Source organism: Sinocyclocheilus rhinocerous, unplaced genomic scaffold (genome assembly GCF_001515625.1).
Source record: "Sinocyclocheilus rhinocerous isolate Xijiao unplaced genomic scaffold, SAMN03320098_v1.1 scaffold295, whole genome shotgun sequence".
Classification (NCBI taxonomy): domain Eukaryota; kingdom Metazoa; phylum Chordata; class Actinopteri; order Cypriniformes; family Cyprinidae; genus Sinocyclocheilus; species Sinocyclocheilus rhinocerous.
This window is the reverse complement of record NW_015647035.1, coordinates 99,271-113,393: the sequence shown is the minus strand read 5'-3', so window position 1 is coordinate 113,393 and position 14,123 is coordinate 99,271. Positions and strand designations below refer to the sequence as shown.

Genomic DNA, 14,123 nt, shown 5'->3' with positions numbered 1-14,123 from the left:
ATTAAATAATCTAATGGATGAACAAACTAATGAATGAATGAATGAATGGGGGGGAAAATAATGCATGAACAAACAAAATGAATGGAAAAACTGACAAATAAACTAATGAATGAACAAACTAATGAATAAATACAAATGAATGAACAAACTAATGGATAAACAAATTATTCAATTAATTAATTAAAATAAAAAAACAAAATGTATGAATGAGCGAACAAACTAATGTACAAACAAAAAAACGTAAAAACTAATACATCAATTAATTAATAAATCAATTAATTAATAAGTTAACGAACAAGCGAATAAATGAACAAATGAATGAATGAATTAATGATTTAATAAATAAACAAACAAGCAAACAAAATTAATTAATAAACTAATGGATGAACAAACTAATGATTGAACAAGCAAATTATTGAACGAGTGCACAAATGAATGTGGTTGCTTTCAAGTAGCAGTAAAGTAAAACAGTAATTGTTGACAGTAATCAGTGGAGTTCCTGACTGGTGTACTGATTTAGCAATGCAACCAATCTAATGTAAAAGGAAACATGAGAGAATAACTGTATTGACACAAAGGAGAAAGAGAAATCAGAAAGAAAGATAAATAATGAGATCTAAGAGGGGTGTTAATGGTTAACAAAACCTGCAAATCATAATGAAACCTTGATAATGACAGGCCATGATTAAACAATGGAAGAGAAGGTCAGAGAGAGAGAGAGAGAGAGAGAGAGCTCCATCTTGTTGATAGCTGGATTGCACTCCAATTTATTGTGAGCCACTGCCTCTCAATTACTGACATTACAACAGGTATGTGTAATTGAGCAGAAACAGAAGAAAGTGTCTCTGTTTGAAGCTACTAATTTGGCTAATCAACAATTAACTGTCATCTGTTAACCATTGGATATGAGGTGAAGTGTGTCAGTCATAGGCTGATACAACAAAAACTGTTAACATTGTGGTTCAGTGGCACTATCAAAACATACTGAATACAAGCAAGTACAGAAATCACACACTTCTCTTTTAACACTTCACTGTGCAAAGATCTTACCTCCATACTTCACACTGGAGAATGATCCACAGAAATAGCTTGGCATCATTTAGGCATTGAGAATGAAGGGTTAACCTTTTAGCTGAATGAACCTCTGTTCAGGCGTAGGGTTAAGTGTTGGCACTTTCTGACCACAAACACGCAGCAGCTAAATACGTTTGTCACTTTTCTTACATCTGTTCTTTACACGCAGGTTCTTTGAGGGAGTGACAATGGCATTCTACAACCAAATTCACTTTGGAAAATTTATGAAATTCAAAATGCTCAATTTACATTTAGTGTGCAGTGCACATAACTGAACAACTAATTGTTAAAAAGATCACCCAAAAATGTAAATTCTGTCATCATTTACTAACTTTCATGTCATTCCAAAGCCAAAGTATTCCTGATTTTCTTATGCAGAACGTAAAAGAAGATAATTAAAACAATCCAATATGCACCATTATTCTTCTTCAGTTTAGTGGCATTATTTTAGTGGCAGATAGAACATCAACATGAAAGGATGCATTTCTGGCACCTATTGGACTGAAGTATGAGAGACCAATGGTATCCACCACAATTTTACTGTTAAAATGGCTTAAATATTGCATTGTTTTTCACCTAAACCAACTGACCCTTCATTCTGTCACATGCCTTTGCAACAGCAAAGAGTAAAAGAGAGATGGATGAGAGAGAATGATACATAGAAAAGTTAAACTCGTAGTTCTTCAAAGGTTTATTATCTACTCTAATGTTTTACGGAACTCAGTCACCACCAAAACACACAGCCTTTCCTTTATGCACTTTATGCAGCAAGACTTTTCATAATTACACATATCACATGCAGTGAATTGTTAATGAGGACACGCTCATAGGCAGTGGTGAGCAGTGACTCCTTTAACCCGGTATGCTATCTAATTCATCAGGGATGACAAATAAGAAACATCATTGTCGATTTAAAAGTAGGGCTGTTGATAGGAACAGACATTAGGTTACAGTGCCTCCATGCATGCTTACACACATAGGCCCTGTCCCAAATGGCGCACAGGAGCTGCGTCCGAAAGCTTAGGCTGCTGACTTTTTTTTAATGTTATATTTTTAACCATCATGGAATGGAACGCACAGGATTGTGGGATATCAAAGGCAGGGAAGGATACATATATGCTGCCTACAAAAATCGATCAGATGAAGGCATCTCAGGAGACAGGAAGTGAAGTGGATTCGGACGTGCTTTGATGCCTGCCTACTGTACCTTGGAATGCATCCTCAGAAGGCAGCATTTTTTAGCTTTCAGACGTAGCCTTCATGTGCACTTTGCGGACTTGCGGACTTAACCATGGCCGCTGTGTGCACATGCTCATTAAGTCCACAAGACTGTAGGGTGTCCTATTCGTCATTTTAGCTTTCAGAAGGGTGCTCGCGAGCGCAAGTGAAAATGGCATTACATCACTAAAGTGTGGACTCAGAGAAAGACTGCGAGGGTTTAGTGTGAGATTTGGGACAGGGCCCTACAATGTCGCACAAGCAAGATTCAACTCTCTACATTGCGAGTAAATCACTCGCATATGCGACTATTTTTTACTTTTGAAATTGTAAAAATGCAGAAAGTTTTCTGTGAGGGGTAGGGGTGGGTATAGGTTAAAAAGTGTATAACTATCTGTATATAAAAACAATCGAAGTCTATGTAATGTCCCCATTTAGATAGCTAAGTAAACGCGCGCGTGTGTGTGTGTGTGTGTAAAATAGTATATCAGTCTGGCGAGTAAACAAAAAATTTTACTAGCCAATGGTGATTATATTGCCAAGGTGTGCATAGAGGGTTGAAGATTTGTCAAGCATATAATAATAATTTACAGACAGTTATATACATATTTCCTATTTTTTTATGTAATTTATGTCTCCGAACTCATTCTCTCAAATGGCTTGGGTACGCAGAGCATTTACAGCTAATTTAGACCTGTGGTAAAAACTAGTTACGGCAAACCTTATCCATTTAATCTCTCTCAAGGAAAAATGAATTTCATTCTAAGTTTGACAGTGTACTTCCCCATTCTCTATTTAACTTGGAGCTTCGAGAAAAAATAGTGTCTACCAGAATCAGCCCATCCACTTTCTAAAGTGTCAGTCCAAGACATGGTTTAAAATCAAGTTGCTCTTACAAAACCAAGTGCACACACGTGGAATCAGCCCAACCTTTAACTTATTCTGAAGTTTACACAGCCCGCAGACCTCGGCCTTCACACCTCCAACTGGCCCCACATGCAGCTCTCAGTTAAAGCAAATGGAGATGAAAAGCTCCTGCAATGAGCTGCCTGGGATGAACAACATACCACTGGCATGCCCTTTAGAACAAAATAAGCCTTCAGTGTGCAAGTGCAGGCACGACCTTAGAGGAGTTGGCTTTGAAATAGGTGTGAGTGTGATTGTGTGCATGTGAAGGAAGGGTTCGTGGGAAAATGGGTGACTGAATAATTCTCGTAGTCTGACCAAACCTCTACAACCTTTCTCACACTTTCACACAAATTGCTTTCAAATTACGCAAACGCTGCCTGTGAGTCAGTTAAAGCCTACCTCTGCACACATCTGTCCCACAGATTGATGCTCTTTTTCTCTTCATAGACTATCAGGCACTTGCTTGTCTTGACAGATACTCGCTAAGTCACACAACGACACGCTCTGCCAGGAATCCTGCTTGCCTGAGGACGCAAGGCTTGTGTAGGGTTGCACCAAACGTTTGTATGTTCTTACTTAACATGGGACGCTCATAGAAGGGGCTTAGCAGCTACTAGTTTTTGTAAATAACTCTCTAGTAGTTCTTTTGCACTTTAATCTGTGTAAAACTTTTAACTTTATACATTTTTCTGTATTGCTTTATTGCATTTAAATGTTCAGTTATTTTTGTTATAAGAAAAATGTTATTAAACCTGTTATACTGTATTATGACAGCACTTTTAAAAAAAAACTAAATTTCAATATCGTGATAATACCGCATACTGTGATAAAAGCATTAGCAATTAATTGCAACTTGAAAATTTGATACCGGCATATCCCTACTCTCTAGTTAATTTGGTTTCATCATTTGCTTTTAAAGCAAAACTCCTAGACTGCAAACCATTAGTAAAGTAATCTGTAATCATATAATACAACATTAGCATTTATTGATCTAATAAGCAGTTGTAAAAAGCTGAGCATTTCAGTTTTACCTTAATACGGGTTTGTGTTTAAAACTTATTTTGCCTCATGTAACTCATACTGGTTATAAATCAAATTACAATAATACATAAATTTACATTTAGTTAGTCATTTAGTGGATGCTTTTATCCAAAGTAACTTTAGGAACATCACAAGAAATTTGTTATAAAAGCCAACAATATTTGTAGTACACAATCTCAAATAGGAGTTAAAGTAAGTGCCTAAATAATCTTGAAATATAATAAATAATATATTTAAATATTGTAATTTTTGCTAATTATAATAACTAAAATTAATTAAGGATGAAATACTTAGGATTAAGGATAAGGATTAAATACTAATGCAACAAAATTTGACATTATTTATTTAATTAATTTACTAAATAAAGTTAAGTAAATAATTATTTTTGGAAGTCAAAGATGACATAATGCACTGCACACAGGGAAGAGCTTTTTTTTTTTGCCGAAGAGATGCTAAGAAATAATTTAATCATGTGATGTTTCCTCTTATTCAATGCAAATGAGCACAAATGTCAAAATCCTCATATATGTCTGGGACTTAATTAAATCATGCAAAACATACGCTCAGTGGTGTAATTCAATAGATCAGCCATTTAATTTAGCCATTATATATTATATTATATTATATATAACATTTATACATATGTTATGTTATATATAACAAATGTTTTTTTGTTTTTTTACAAGTGGTATTTTTGAAGTACCTTCGATGTTACAAATGTCTGATGTTTTAGTACTGTGTAACTGTAAATTAGCGCTCATGTAAGCCTCAAGCATTGTAAGTTTCATCTTAGGACTGGTGTAACCAGCTCATGGTTACTTGTTTGCACTGTCATTAACAACTGCAAGCAGTATTTACTTTGTGAGGTCTACCTAAGAAGTCCTCCACATTTCATCAGTCAACAAACTATATAAATTGAGGATAACTGAGAATATTTATGGAGGTAAATTAATGGGTTCCTCAAAAAATACTTGTTAGAAGATTTGACTTAAGCATAGGATGCTGCATGTGTAGACAGCAGAAAGCAACACAGCTCAATGCAGCTTTAATAAGAATTAGAGTGCTGTTACCATCGAAATGGACCATATGAAGATATTAATCTCCTTGTTTTCGATTTCTGTTCATACTGTATCTATGCATGCATCTGCTTATATTCATGTCCACATTTCAACTCATATTTCAGGCAACATCTCTGTATTTATACAAACCCTTGTGCTTGTGTAAACTGATCAGATCAGGATGCCCAGATTACCAACACAGGAGAATTTATAAAGCTCTCTGTCTTTAATAATGGGGGCCAATCCTGTCCCGATCCAATCTGAGATGGCAACATAAAGGCAGACGACTGTACTTCTCAACACCACAACTGAGCTTATGATGGCACATCAATAATTCACATGTCTGTCTGTGTTAGACTACAAAGAGCAGAGCAGTTTCCAGGGTCACTCGGAGTCTACGGCCAGGCCATGTCACACACTGCACACCTGCCATATCAGGGGCCAAGACTGATGCTGGATACTGATATCCAACAGAACTATGCACTCTCATTCAAATGATAAACAATGCTATTCTATTACTAGATTACTTAGTGCACTGTTCATTGATATTCAGTTACTCTATTATACTATTACTCATTGTTTTGACTGAACACGAGACATTCAGACAGGGCAGTCAGGATATGGCCTATGTGCCTGTCATTGTGTTTGTCAGTGATGATCAAATACAGATTTAGGACTGATTTGAAAGCGTGTGAAATGGTGTTAAATGAAAATGATGTAAAAGTAATAATGGCTGCTGTATATTATGGCATTAGTCACAATGGTGGTGTGATTTTAGATGACTGACTGTTTTATGATGGTTAACGGGTAAGTGATGGATATTGTTTCCATGAAAGTATCACTAAAATTTTGCTGCAATTAAAATATTTCTGACTTCCATAGCCTACAAGTATATAATTCTATATTAATCCTTTTCTAGTCTTCCATAATACATATATTTTTTATCAGGTAATTTAGAAACGTTAGGTTACCTGGCAAAAATATCAGATGCACAAATACTGTCCTAACCTCAACAGATTAAAAAATGCAAGTTGTCTGACCATTTGGCATCAGATTATCATATGTCTGCATTAATGATGGCTGCATGGCTCTTTGCAGCTGCAGAAATATTTATGACAGGCAGCGAACCTCTTTCGCCGTCTCTATGCAACCGGGATTACCTGAGCATTCATCTGAGGCTTTTGCTGCAGAAATGATGCAGGTGGCATCAGAGAAAGAGGAAAGTACAACACACACCTGCTGACAGAGCATTACACGAATGATGTGAGGAGAACATACACGTGTTCTCCTTTTGGTGTAACCATATTTTGAACATTGACGCTGATTACCATGGGCAATAAAATGTCTCACTATGACAATTATAGGGTTCTAAAAAGGAATTTTACAGGTATTTTGAGGCGTAATCTGTTCAGTAGCCTATGTCTTGCGTAATGCAAACTGTCATTTGGCGCCTTAATTCATACAATCTTCATACTGTTTCAAAAAATATAAAGAAAATTATATATATATATAGTTTTTTTTTAATAACACTAAGATTTCTGTGGCGTGTTTGCTATTTAATTATGATAAATAGCCTACTAAACTTCTCGAGTATCGACGCACTGTTCCATACTGATCGCATTGGAAAGCTGCCTACGGTTGCTATGGTTGCCTCCTCAGGTTAGCGTGTTCGATAGCATCTATTTGGCCACCGGTGACCAACTTTTGTAGTTGCTGAAACGTTTACAAACACTGAAATGTATGTAAGCTTTTATGTAAAAACAATAAATACTCTTAAGACCCACATCCACCCTAAGACCTTTTGTTTCGACTATACCCCGGCTGGAAAATCCAGCTGTTGACTGTGTTTTGGAACCTGGAAGCTAGTTTCTAGCTGGTCCTAGCTGGCCATTTGCTGGTGCAAGCTGGTAGACTGTTTTAGACCAGCAACAAACCAACTACCAGTTGGTCCTACTGCTGGTTTTGGAATAGGGTGGCAATTAATGATCAATTCTTTAACCGTGTTCCAAATCAAAGCTGCCATTAAATGGATTTTCCAACATGGTTTGGAGGCAGCCTCCATAATTCGCACCCTGAAATATCTACAAAAATACATTACCCAGTCTTCGAAGTGTTTGCTGCCGTTTTGCAGCAACTCCTCGAACTGAATGGTGCAGTTGGCTACAAAGTCGTCGTAGCCAATCGGCGCGTCATGAAACACCGACAGCTCGATCTTCCGGCCGTCGTGCACCTCCGTCACAAACTCATCGTGCCAGACGGGACTGTTGGTCTTCTGCTTGGTCGAGGTCTGACCCACGCGAAAATCATCTACGTTGAGGGCGATGTAAGTGTCCAGCAGAAAGGTTTGCGTCTTGGGGCCGACGGCGTGTCTCAGAGACCAGGCTGTGGGCTTCAGGTCCAAAGCCTCGCAGATCTTAATCTTCAGCAGACCGTTAAAAATCACCATGGCCACTTTTGAGAGCTTTAGTAACAATATTCCACTTCAGCGCCTGGTTAATTATTCAACCAGTTTAGGCTATATATGTCACGGTCCACCGGTTTGTATTCGGGATTGTTTCTCCTTAGGAAATAACAGTAAATGCCCTTCGTCGTCCTCGTGGATCTGCATGCAAAGTGTAGAAGGTCCAGGCAGAAAGGGAATCTATTGCTATGACCTACGGACAACCTGCATGTGATCTTGAAGCTGTCCAAACACCGCTGTAGGCAGTCAGCAATGCAAGTTGGAGCGAAAACGGACAGCTACAGTGTATCAGCAGCGATAGGACCAGCATTCCACACCTCAAAATATGCCAGAAATATATGCTGGATCTCCTCAGGGTGAGCAGCCTGTTCCCTCGTCTGGCTGGAGCGCTGGATGTGTCTCCTCCGCGCATTGGGAGGAAAGTTATCCCGCGTCTTTCGATTCGCCCCAGACAGGAGAACCAGTGTTTACAAGGGTTTCGTACTCCCTTGATTCTTCCAGGATCCTTGTTTGTCCGTCGGTACTCAGTTTCCTGCAGACCTGCCTATTTTTTCTCCCGACTGTGTGTGTCTGAAGGCTGGTCCAGGAAATGCGCAAAACACGTCAGTTAGCGCGCGGAGAGGGCTGAGTGAGTGCGGCACTGGAGCGGCCCTGCTGGACCCGCTGCTACTGCTTCTGCTCCCAAGCATCATTCAAGGGCTGTAAAGATAAAGCGTGTGTGTGAAAACCAAATGCGATTGATGCGCCATGCAATGCAGATGACCATACATACTGTATGAAGACCGCCGGTGTCTCAATTCTTAGTCATTTTTAGTTATTTATATCATTAATGATTATTTGAAATGACATGGTCTGCCCCTATAATGCAATTGCCATTTCAGTAGCTATAACTATATTATTGGTCTTTACGGATGTGATCCTTATCTTGCGTAAGGTTGTTTACAATGATTTACCGTGAGAAGTGCAGTGGAAAATAAATGTACCCGTTTTTCTCCACCACACTGATTTACTGATGAAGACAATTGAGTGGAAACTCTGAAAATGCACAAAGTCGAATACAAATGACAAGAGTTATTGTAGCTAGTTATGTGGATGCAAACGAAGATGTTTTGACATAATGATAAACATTTTTACAGTGTCATTTGAAAGAAAAAACTACTTCAACTAGATGAAGACATGCTTTTGTATATCATGTACATTAAATGTGTATTTAATGTGTAAATGTGTACTAAATGCGATCATTTGTAACACTAGGTCTGAGGAAAGACTTTGGACATAACTGACGACAAGGTTGTACTTGAAAATGTGAAATACTGAGGTCCACCTTCTCAACATCATTAGTTAACCAAAAGCGCCATCTCGTGGATGGAATTACTATTAAAGCGTCAGATGGTGTTTTATGATCAAATATGCATAAAGTATTTAGAAATCGTACTGAATGGCGTGACATCATTCATTTAATTTATGTCAGTGTAGCGCACTATGGAAAGCACATACACATTTCTTAAGCTTGTTTTACAAATGCTTCCCTGTTCTTTCTCTTTACTTGAGGTGCTTCATAGTGTAGAACATTTTATTTAGGAAACGGTTTTTGCTCAGAGTGAATAATGTGACTGATGAGCTCTGTCAATATCATTTGATCAACTTTAGTGATAAAGATTAAACTAACATTAAGTGAGTTCTAAGATCCAGTAGATGGCAGTGTCCTCATAGAAGTATTATGTTGACAGTTAATATATCTGCATTATATTGCTTTGCCTTCTAAACTGTTAGCATCTTTTGAGTAATGCAAGTAAATTATATATGAGCATACATACATATCTCAGTCTCAAATCTACAAAATTAATCAAGTGTATCATTTAAAAAGATAAAAGAAAGAAAGATGAAAGTATTATGAAGAGCCAAAATACAATGTATGAAATGAGCATTAAAAACTCCATTATTGCAGCATGCTTTATTACAAATGCTTTTACTCACCCATTTTATCTTATAACCCACATTCTGAGAACATGTGGCTAAAGTAATGCTTGTATCCTTTTATTTTTGATGTATCCACACTGAGCAAGTATGTTTGCTCAGTTCACAACACTAGATTTACAGCGAGCAAAAAGGCTGAGCCACTGGAGAAAAGCTCTTTCAAATATTAATTATTGAATAGCATATCACTCTATGAATAAAAGCACCTGAGACGACACTCATTTAGTTGAACAAGAACTGTTTTTATGAATTAAATTTTTATTAACGTAAGCACAAATATAAGTCTTAGAATCAGTGAAGTGCAAAATTATGTTGAATAATACTGGGATAACACTATTAAAATCACATCACATATACATTAGCATAAAACAGATTTTACAAATCAAAGGATGACAAAGTCTTAGTAAATAGTTAAATGGGAATGGCATACACTTTAGAAAACTCTCCATTTAATGCAATTCATTTTGAGCTGAGTGTCCCTTTGTTTCAGATACAATAATTAGATGAGTGATGTCTGCTGGAGGATGAATGGTGATGTTGTTTCAACATCAGGACTTTCCCCTGAGGCTGATTCTCAGCCTGAAATGACATTAGTCAAAGATGTTCTTGCTCACACTATATGGCCTCACATGAGTCTAGCATGTGGTGTGACTCCAAATGATGACATCACCAGCAGGAGGAAAATGAATGCCCCTTTGAGACACTGATAGTGCAGGGTTTATGAGTGTGTAGGATCTGTGTTGTAAGAACAGAAGCGGTCATTTAGGGCTTTTTGAGGGCCTTAAAGCTTACTTCATTCCACCCCCAAAATGCCAGCGTCAATGTTCATATATTTTGAATTAGTGCGTTAGAAATCACTGTTGGCAACTGCCAATAGTGGAAATCAGACCTTCACGGACAATGCTTCTTTGTTTGGACATAAATAGACACATGAAAGGTCGTTCTGAACAAACTTAAGCCCCATGACCAGAATCATATGTAACATGGCACATTAAATTTTGTTCATGGTTTGTTTTACATAAAAAAAAAAAAATCAACATTCCCATATGTGAATCAGAATACTGTATATTGTCTAATAAATCCTAAAATTGTCCTACATTTGTGAACATTTTTGGCCCGATGGATATTTAGTGTCTCTTAAACACATTTTGTGCACTCTGACTACACAGTAAGGAAAAGATAGAATTCCCTTTCAAGTCCCTTCTTCAGTTCACCTCAGAAATGCACAGCGGCACGCCGCTGACTGGAATCACACTTGGAGTGTTTGTGAGAGGAGCGCTTTGAACTTGCACACCACAAAACTCAGATTCATACAGCATATTTCACCATATGATTTGTTTTCTTTGTAATTTTATGGATTAATAGGTTTGGACTCCTCATAAAAATGTGGTAAAAATAGTTAGCAAAAGTAAAATCAGAAGCATGACGAATCCCTTGATTGTTTCTCTTTTTTCATTTTATCGGTTTCAAAAATAGATGTTTTCGCATTTATAAAAAAAAAAAAAATTAAGCATTTTTTTTTTTTTTTGTAGGAGTATTAAATGTATTTGAATTTTGCACCACTTGATTGTTTTTTATTTTTATTTTTTTAGGGTTAACAGAAATGTCTGTAAAATTACTGGATGTCCTGGTAGAAAATTACCAGTAGTTTTTTTTTTTGTAGTGTAGTTACAACAGTGGATATACATTTATCGTTTTGTTATGTCCACCACAGTATTTGTTCATACAGGCCTACACATCTCAAATTAATTGTAGTATGTTATACAGCATTCCATTTGGAAATGACATTTTAATCATTTTTTTTATTAAAATAGTTTTCTTATTTTCTTGTTTTCATTTGGCCAATTTCAAAGTTAGGATTTTATGTATCTTAAATATCCAAAAGAACAAAAATCCACACTTTTTGACACACACACACACACACACAAAGCTTGACTGATGATGTGTAAAAAAAATTATCACTGTTCTAAAGCATCATACAATAATCTAATCATTTGTTATTTAATTTATTTATTTGATTTAACTGGTTAAAATTCAAATAAATATTTTGCATTTCAATGCTTCAGCCGTATATTTTTTGTTTATATATTTGTACATGTTTTACCATTACATATCATTACAGTAATTATTATGTGATATTGTCAACATTTCTTTTTTAAGATGTAATGACATTATGGATCAACTATCCTATTGATAAGCAATACACAAACACACACACACACAAACACACATGTCTGGTCAGCTATCCTTGTGGGGACTCTCCATAGGCGTAATGGTTTTTCTACTGTACAGACCGTATTTTCTATTGCCCTTCACCAACCCTACCCCTAAACCTACCCCTCACAGGAAACTTTCGGCATTTTTAGATTTTCAAAAAACTTCATTATGTGTGATTTATTAGCTTGTTTACCCGTGGGGACCTCAATTTAGGTCCCCACCGTGACACGAGTCCCCATGAGTCTGTGTGTATTCAGGTTTAAGTCCCCACCAGAATAGAAAAACAGGTACACACACACACACACACACACACACACTCAAATGAATTGGTATGGCTATAACCATAGACAAAACGAATCAGAAAAATGAAACAAGAGGTTAAAATCAGATCGGGCCCAGACCTAAACCTACCCCTTACAGGAAACTTTGTGCATTTTTAGATTTTCAAAAAACTTCATTATGATTGATTTATTAGCTTGTTTACCCGTGGGGACCTCAATTTAGAGCCCCACCGTGACACGAGTCCCCACGAGTCTGTGTGTATTCAGGTTTAAGTCCCCACCAGAATAGAAAAACAGGTACACACACACAGACACACACACACACACACACACAGAGAGAACTGTTAAAGGCAACAGATGGCTACTCTGTCTGATTGACTATAATCATTAATCATTCATCCCTCGGCACTCATGCATTATCTCGAGTCTCCACGTTTTCAGGGTGGCAACCGAGGCAACGCTCTCCCAATCTGCAATCTCATTGGTTGGCCACCACGCTCGTCACTCCCCCATCCGTCGGAAGTGCGTTCTCGTCCTGCGTCTCCCTACAGTCTGAACCAGCCTGCGAGCTCGCGCTATCGGCCTCTTCCTCACGCCTTTGCTCAGCTTGTCAAGCAGAAGTACGGGCTTGGTGGATCGGAGATCTGGCCTTAGATTATGCTGCCATTCCAACCGACCAGAACGATGTGGGATTCAGATGCTCTCCTGTTTTATGAAAGCCAACCTCAGGAATGAGCACTTCTGCTCCCTCGCTCGTGTTTTATTCGCCAGGACTGAGCGTATGTGGGACAGTAACGAGTCTAACAGCTTTAACAGCCTTCAGACAAAAGACGGCTGCGAAGTAATATTCACACATAAAAGGGGTAAGTACGCCAGTTTGCGTTATCCGCTCTCTGGATTGCAATGCGCCATGCTTTGCGTATTTTAACACGCTTTATTTCTAGCCGCTTTTATGTGCGATTTAATGTAACGGAACGCGAGTGATGTCACCGCTGGTTTCGCATGTTTCCTCTGTATGAATGTTACAATGTAACATTCCAACATCCTCCCCGTGCTCGCTCGCTCGCTCGCTCTCGCTCTCTCTCTCTCTCTCTCTCTCTCTTTCTCTCGCTCTCTCTCTCTCTCTCATATACTCGATACCTGCTCGTCACTTAAAATAATCTTAAAAGAGATTTAATTCACCAAAAACATAACACACTTGTGATACTGAGTGTTACGTATCCTTCTGCGTTCCATAACATGAGCGTTGTTACGGGATGCGTTACGGTATTTTGTGGCTACTACGCACAGAAGGAAGAATAGACCGTACTGTATGTAACGTTACAGCGTTTGCGATTACATTCTCGACCGACGTCTTCGTACAGAAATCCAAACATTTGTTAGTTACTCTACTTCAGAGCAGTCAGATGGTTCAGTTCCGTATCATTGTCAGCTGCATGTAGTTTGTAGCTAACTGATATCGCTTGGGTCCTAGTTAGGGTAGTTAAAACGTGTACACCATCAAGATGTTGTGTTGAAAATTATGCGTGAGGGAACGTGTGTGTTTTCCCCACATCTTTTTGCATTTATTTTAAATGGTCGTTGTGACTGATTAATTATTTTTTAAAGGAGACATATTATGCCCCTTTTTACAATATGTAAATAATTCTCGGGTGTCCCCAGAATGTGTCTGTGAAATTTCAGCTCAAAATACTCCTCAGATCATTTATTATATCATTTTGAAAATGCCTATTTTGAGTGGAAGCGGAAACAGCTGTTTTTCAGGCCTGTGTCTTTAAATGCAAATGAGCTGCTGCTTCCCGCCCCCTTTTCCAGAATAGAGCTGTGCCATTACAGCTAGTATCTGCTAAAAACATCTGTTTTGGTTCTGATTATCATGTTTATCGC

The 14,123-nt window shown here is 37.8% G+C and overlaps 2 protein-coding genes across 3 annotated transcripts in view; one reads left to right on the top strand and one right to left on the bottom strand.

Annotated features, from left to right (window-relative positions):
- Positions 1 to 8,185, bottom strand: part of LOC107708403 (protein kinase C epsilon type) — a 96,355-nt gene extending 88,170 nt beyond the window's left edge. For both annotated transcript variants that reach the window (XM_016512604.1, XM_016512605.1), the window contains exon 1: positions 7,399 to 8,185. In XM_016512604.1, the coding sequence (XP_016368090.1) occupies positions 7,399 to 7,746 (348 nt within the window). In that variant the 5' untranslated portion in view covers positions 7,747 to 8,185. The remainder of the gene's footprint in view (positions 1 to 7,398) is intronic.
- A 4,605-nt stretch (positions 8,186 to 12,790) lies between these two features.
- The window catches only part of LOC107708402 (suppressor of cytokine signaling 5-like), a 9,936-nt gene continuing 8,603 nt past the window's right edge, over positions 12,791 to 14,123 (top strand). Inside the window, exon 1 of the mRNA XM_016512603.1 lies at positions 12,791 to 13,099. Within this exon, the coding sequence (XP_016368089.1) occupies positions 12,934 to 13,099 (166 nt within the window). The 5' untranslated portion in view covers positions 12,791 to 12,933. The remainder of the gene's footprint in view (positions 13,100 to 14,123) is intronic.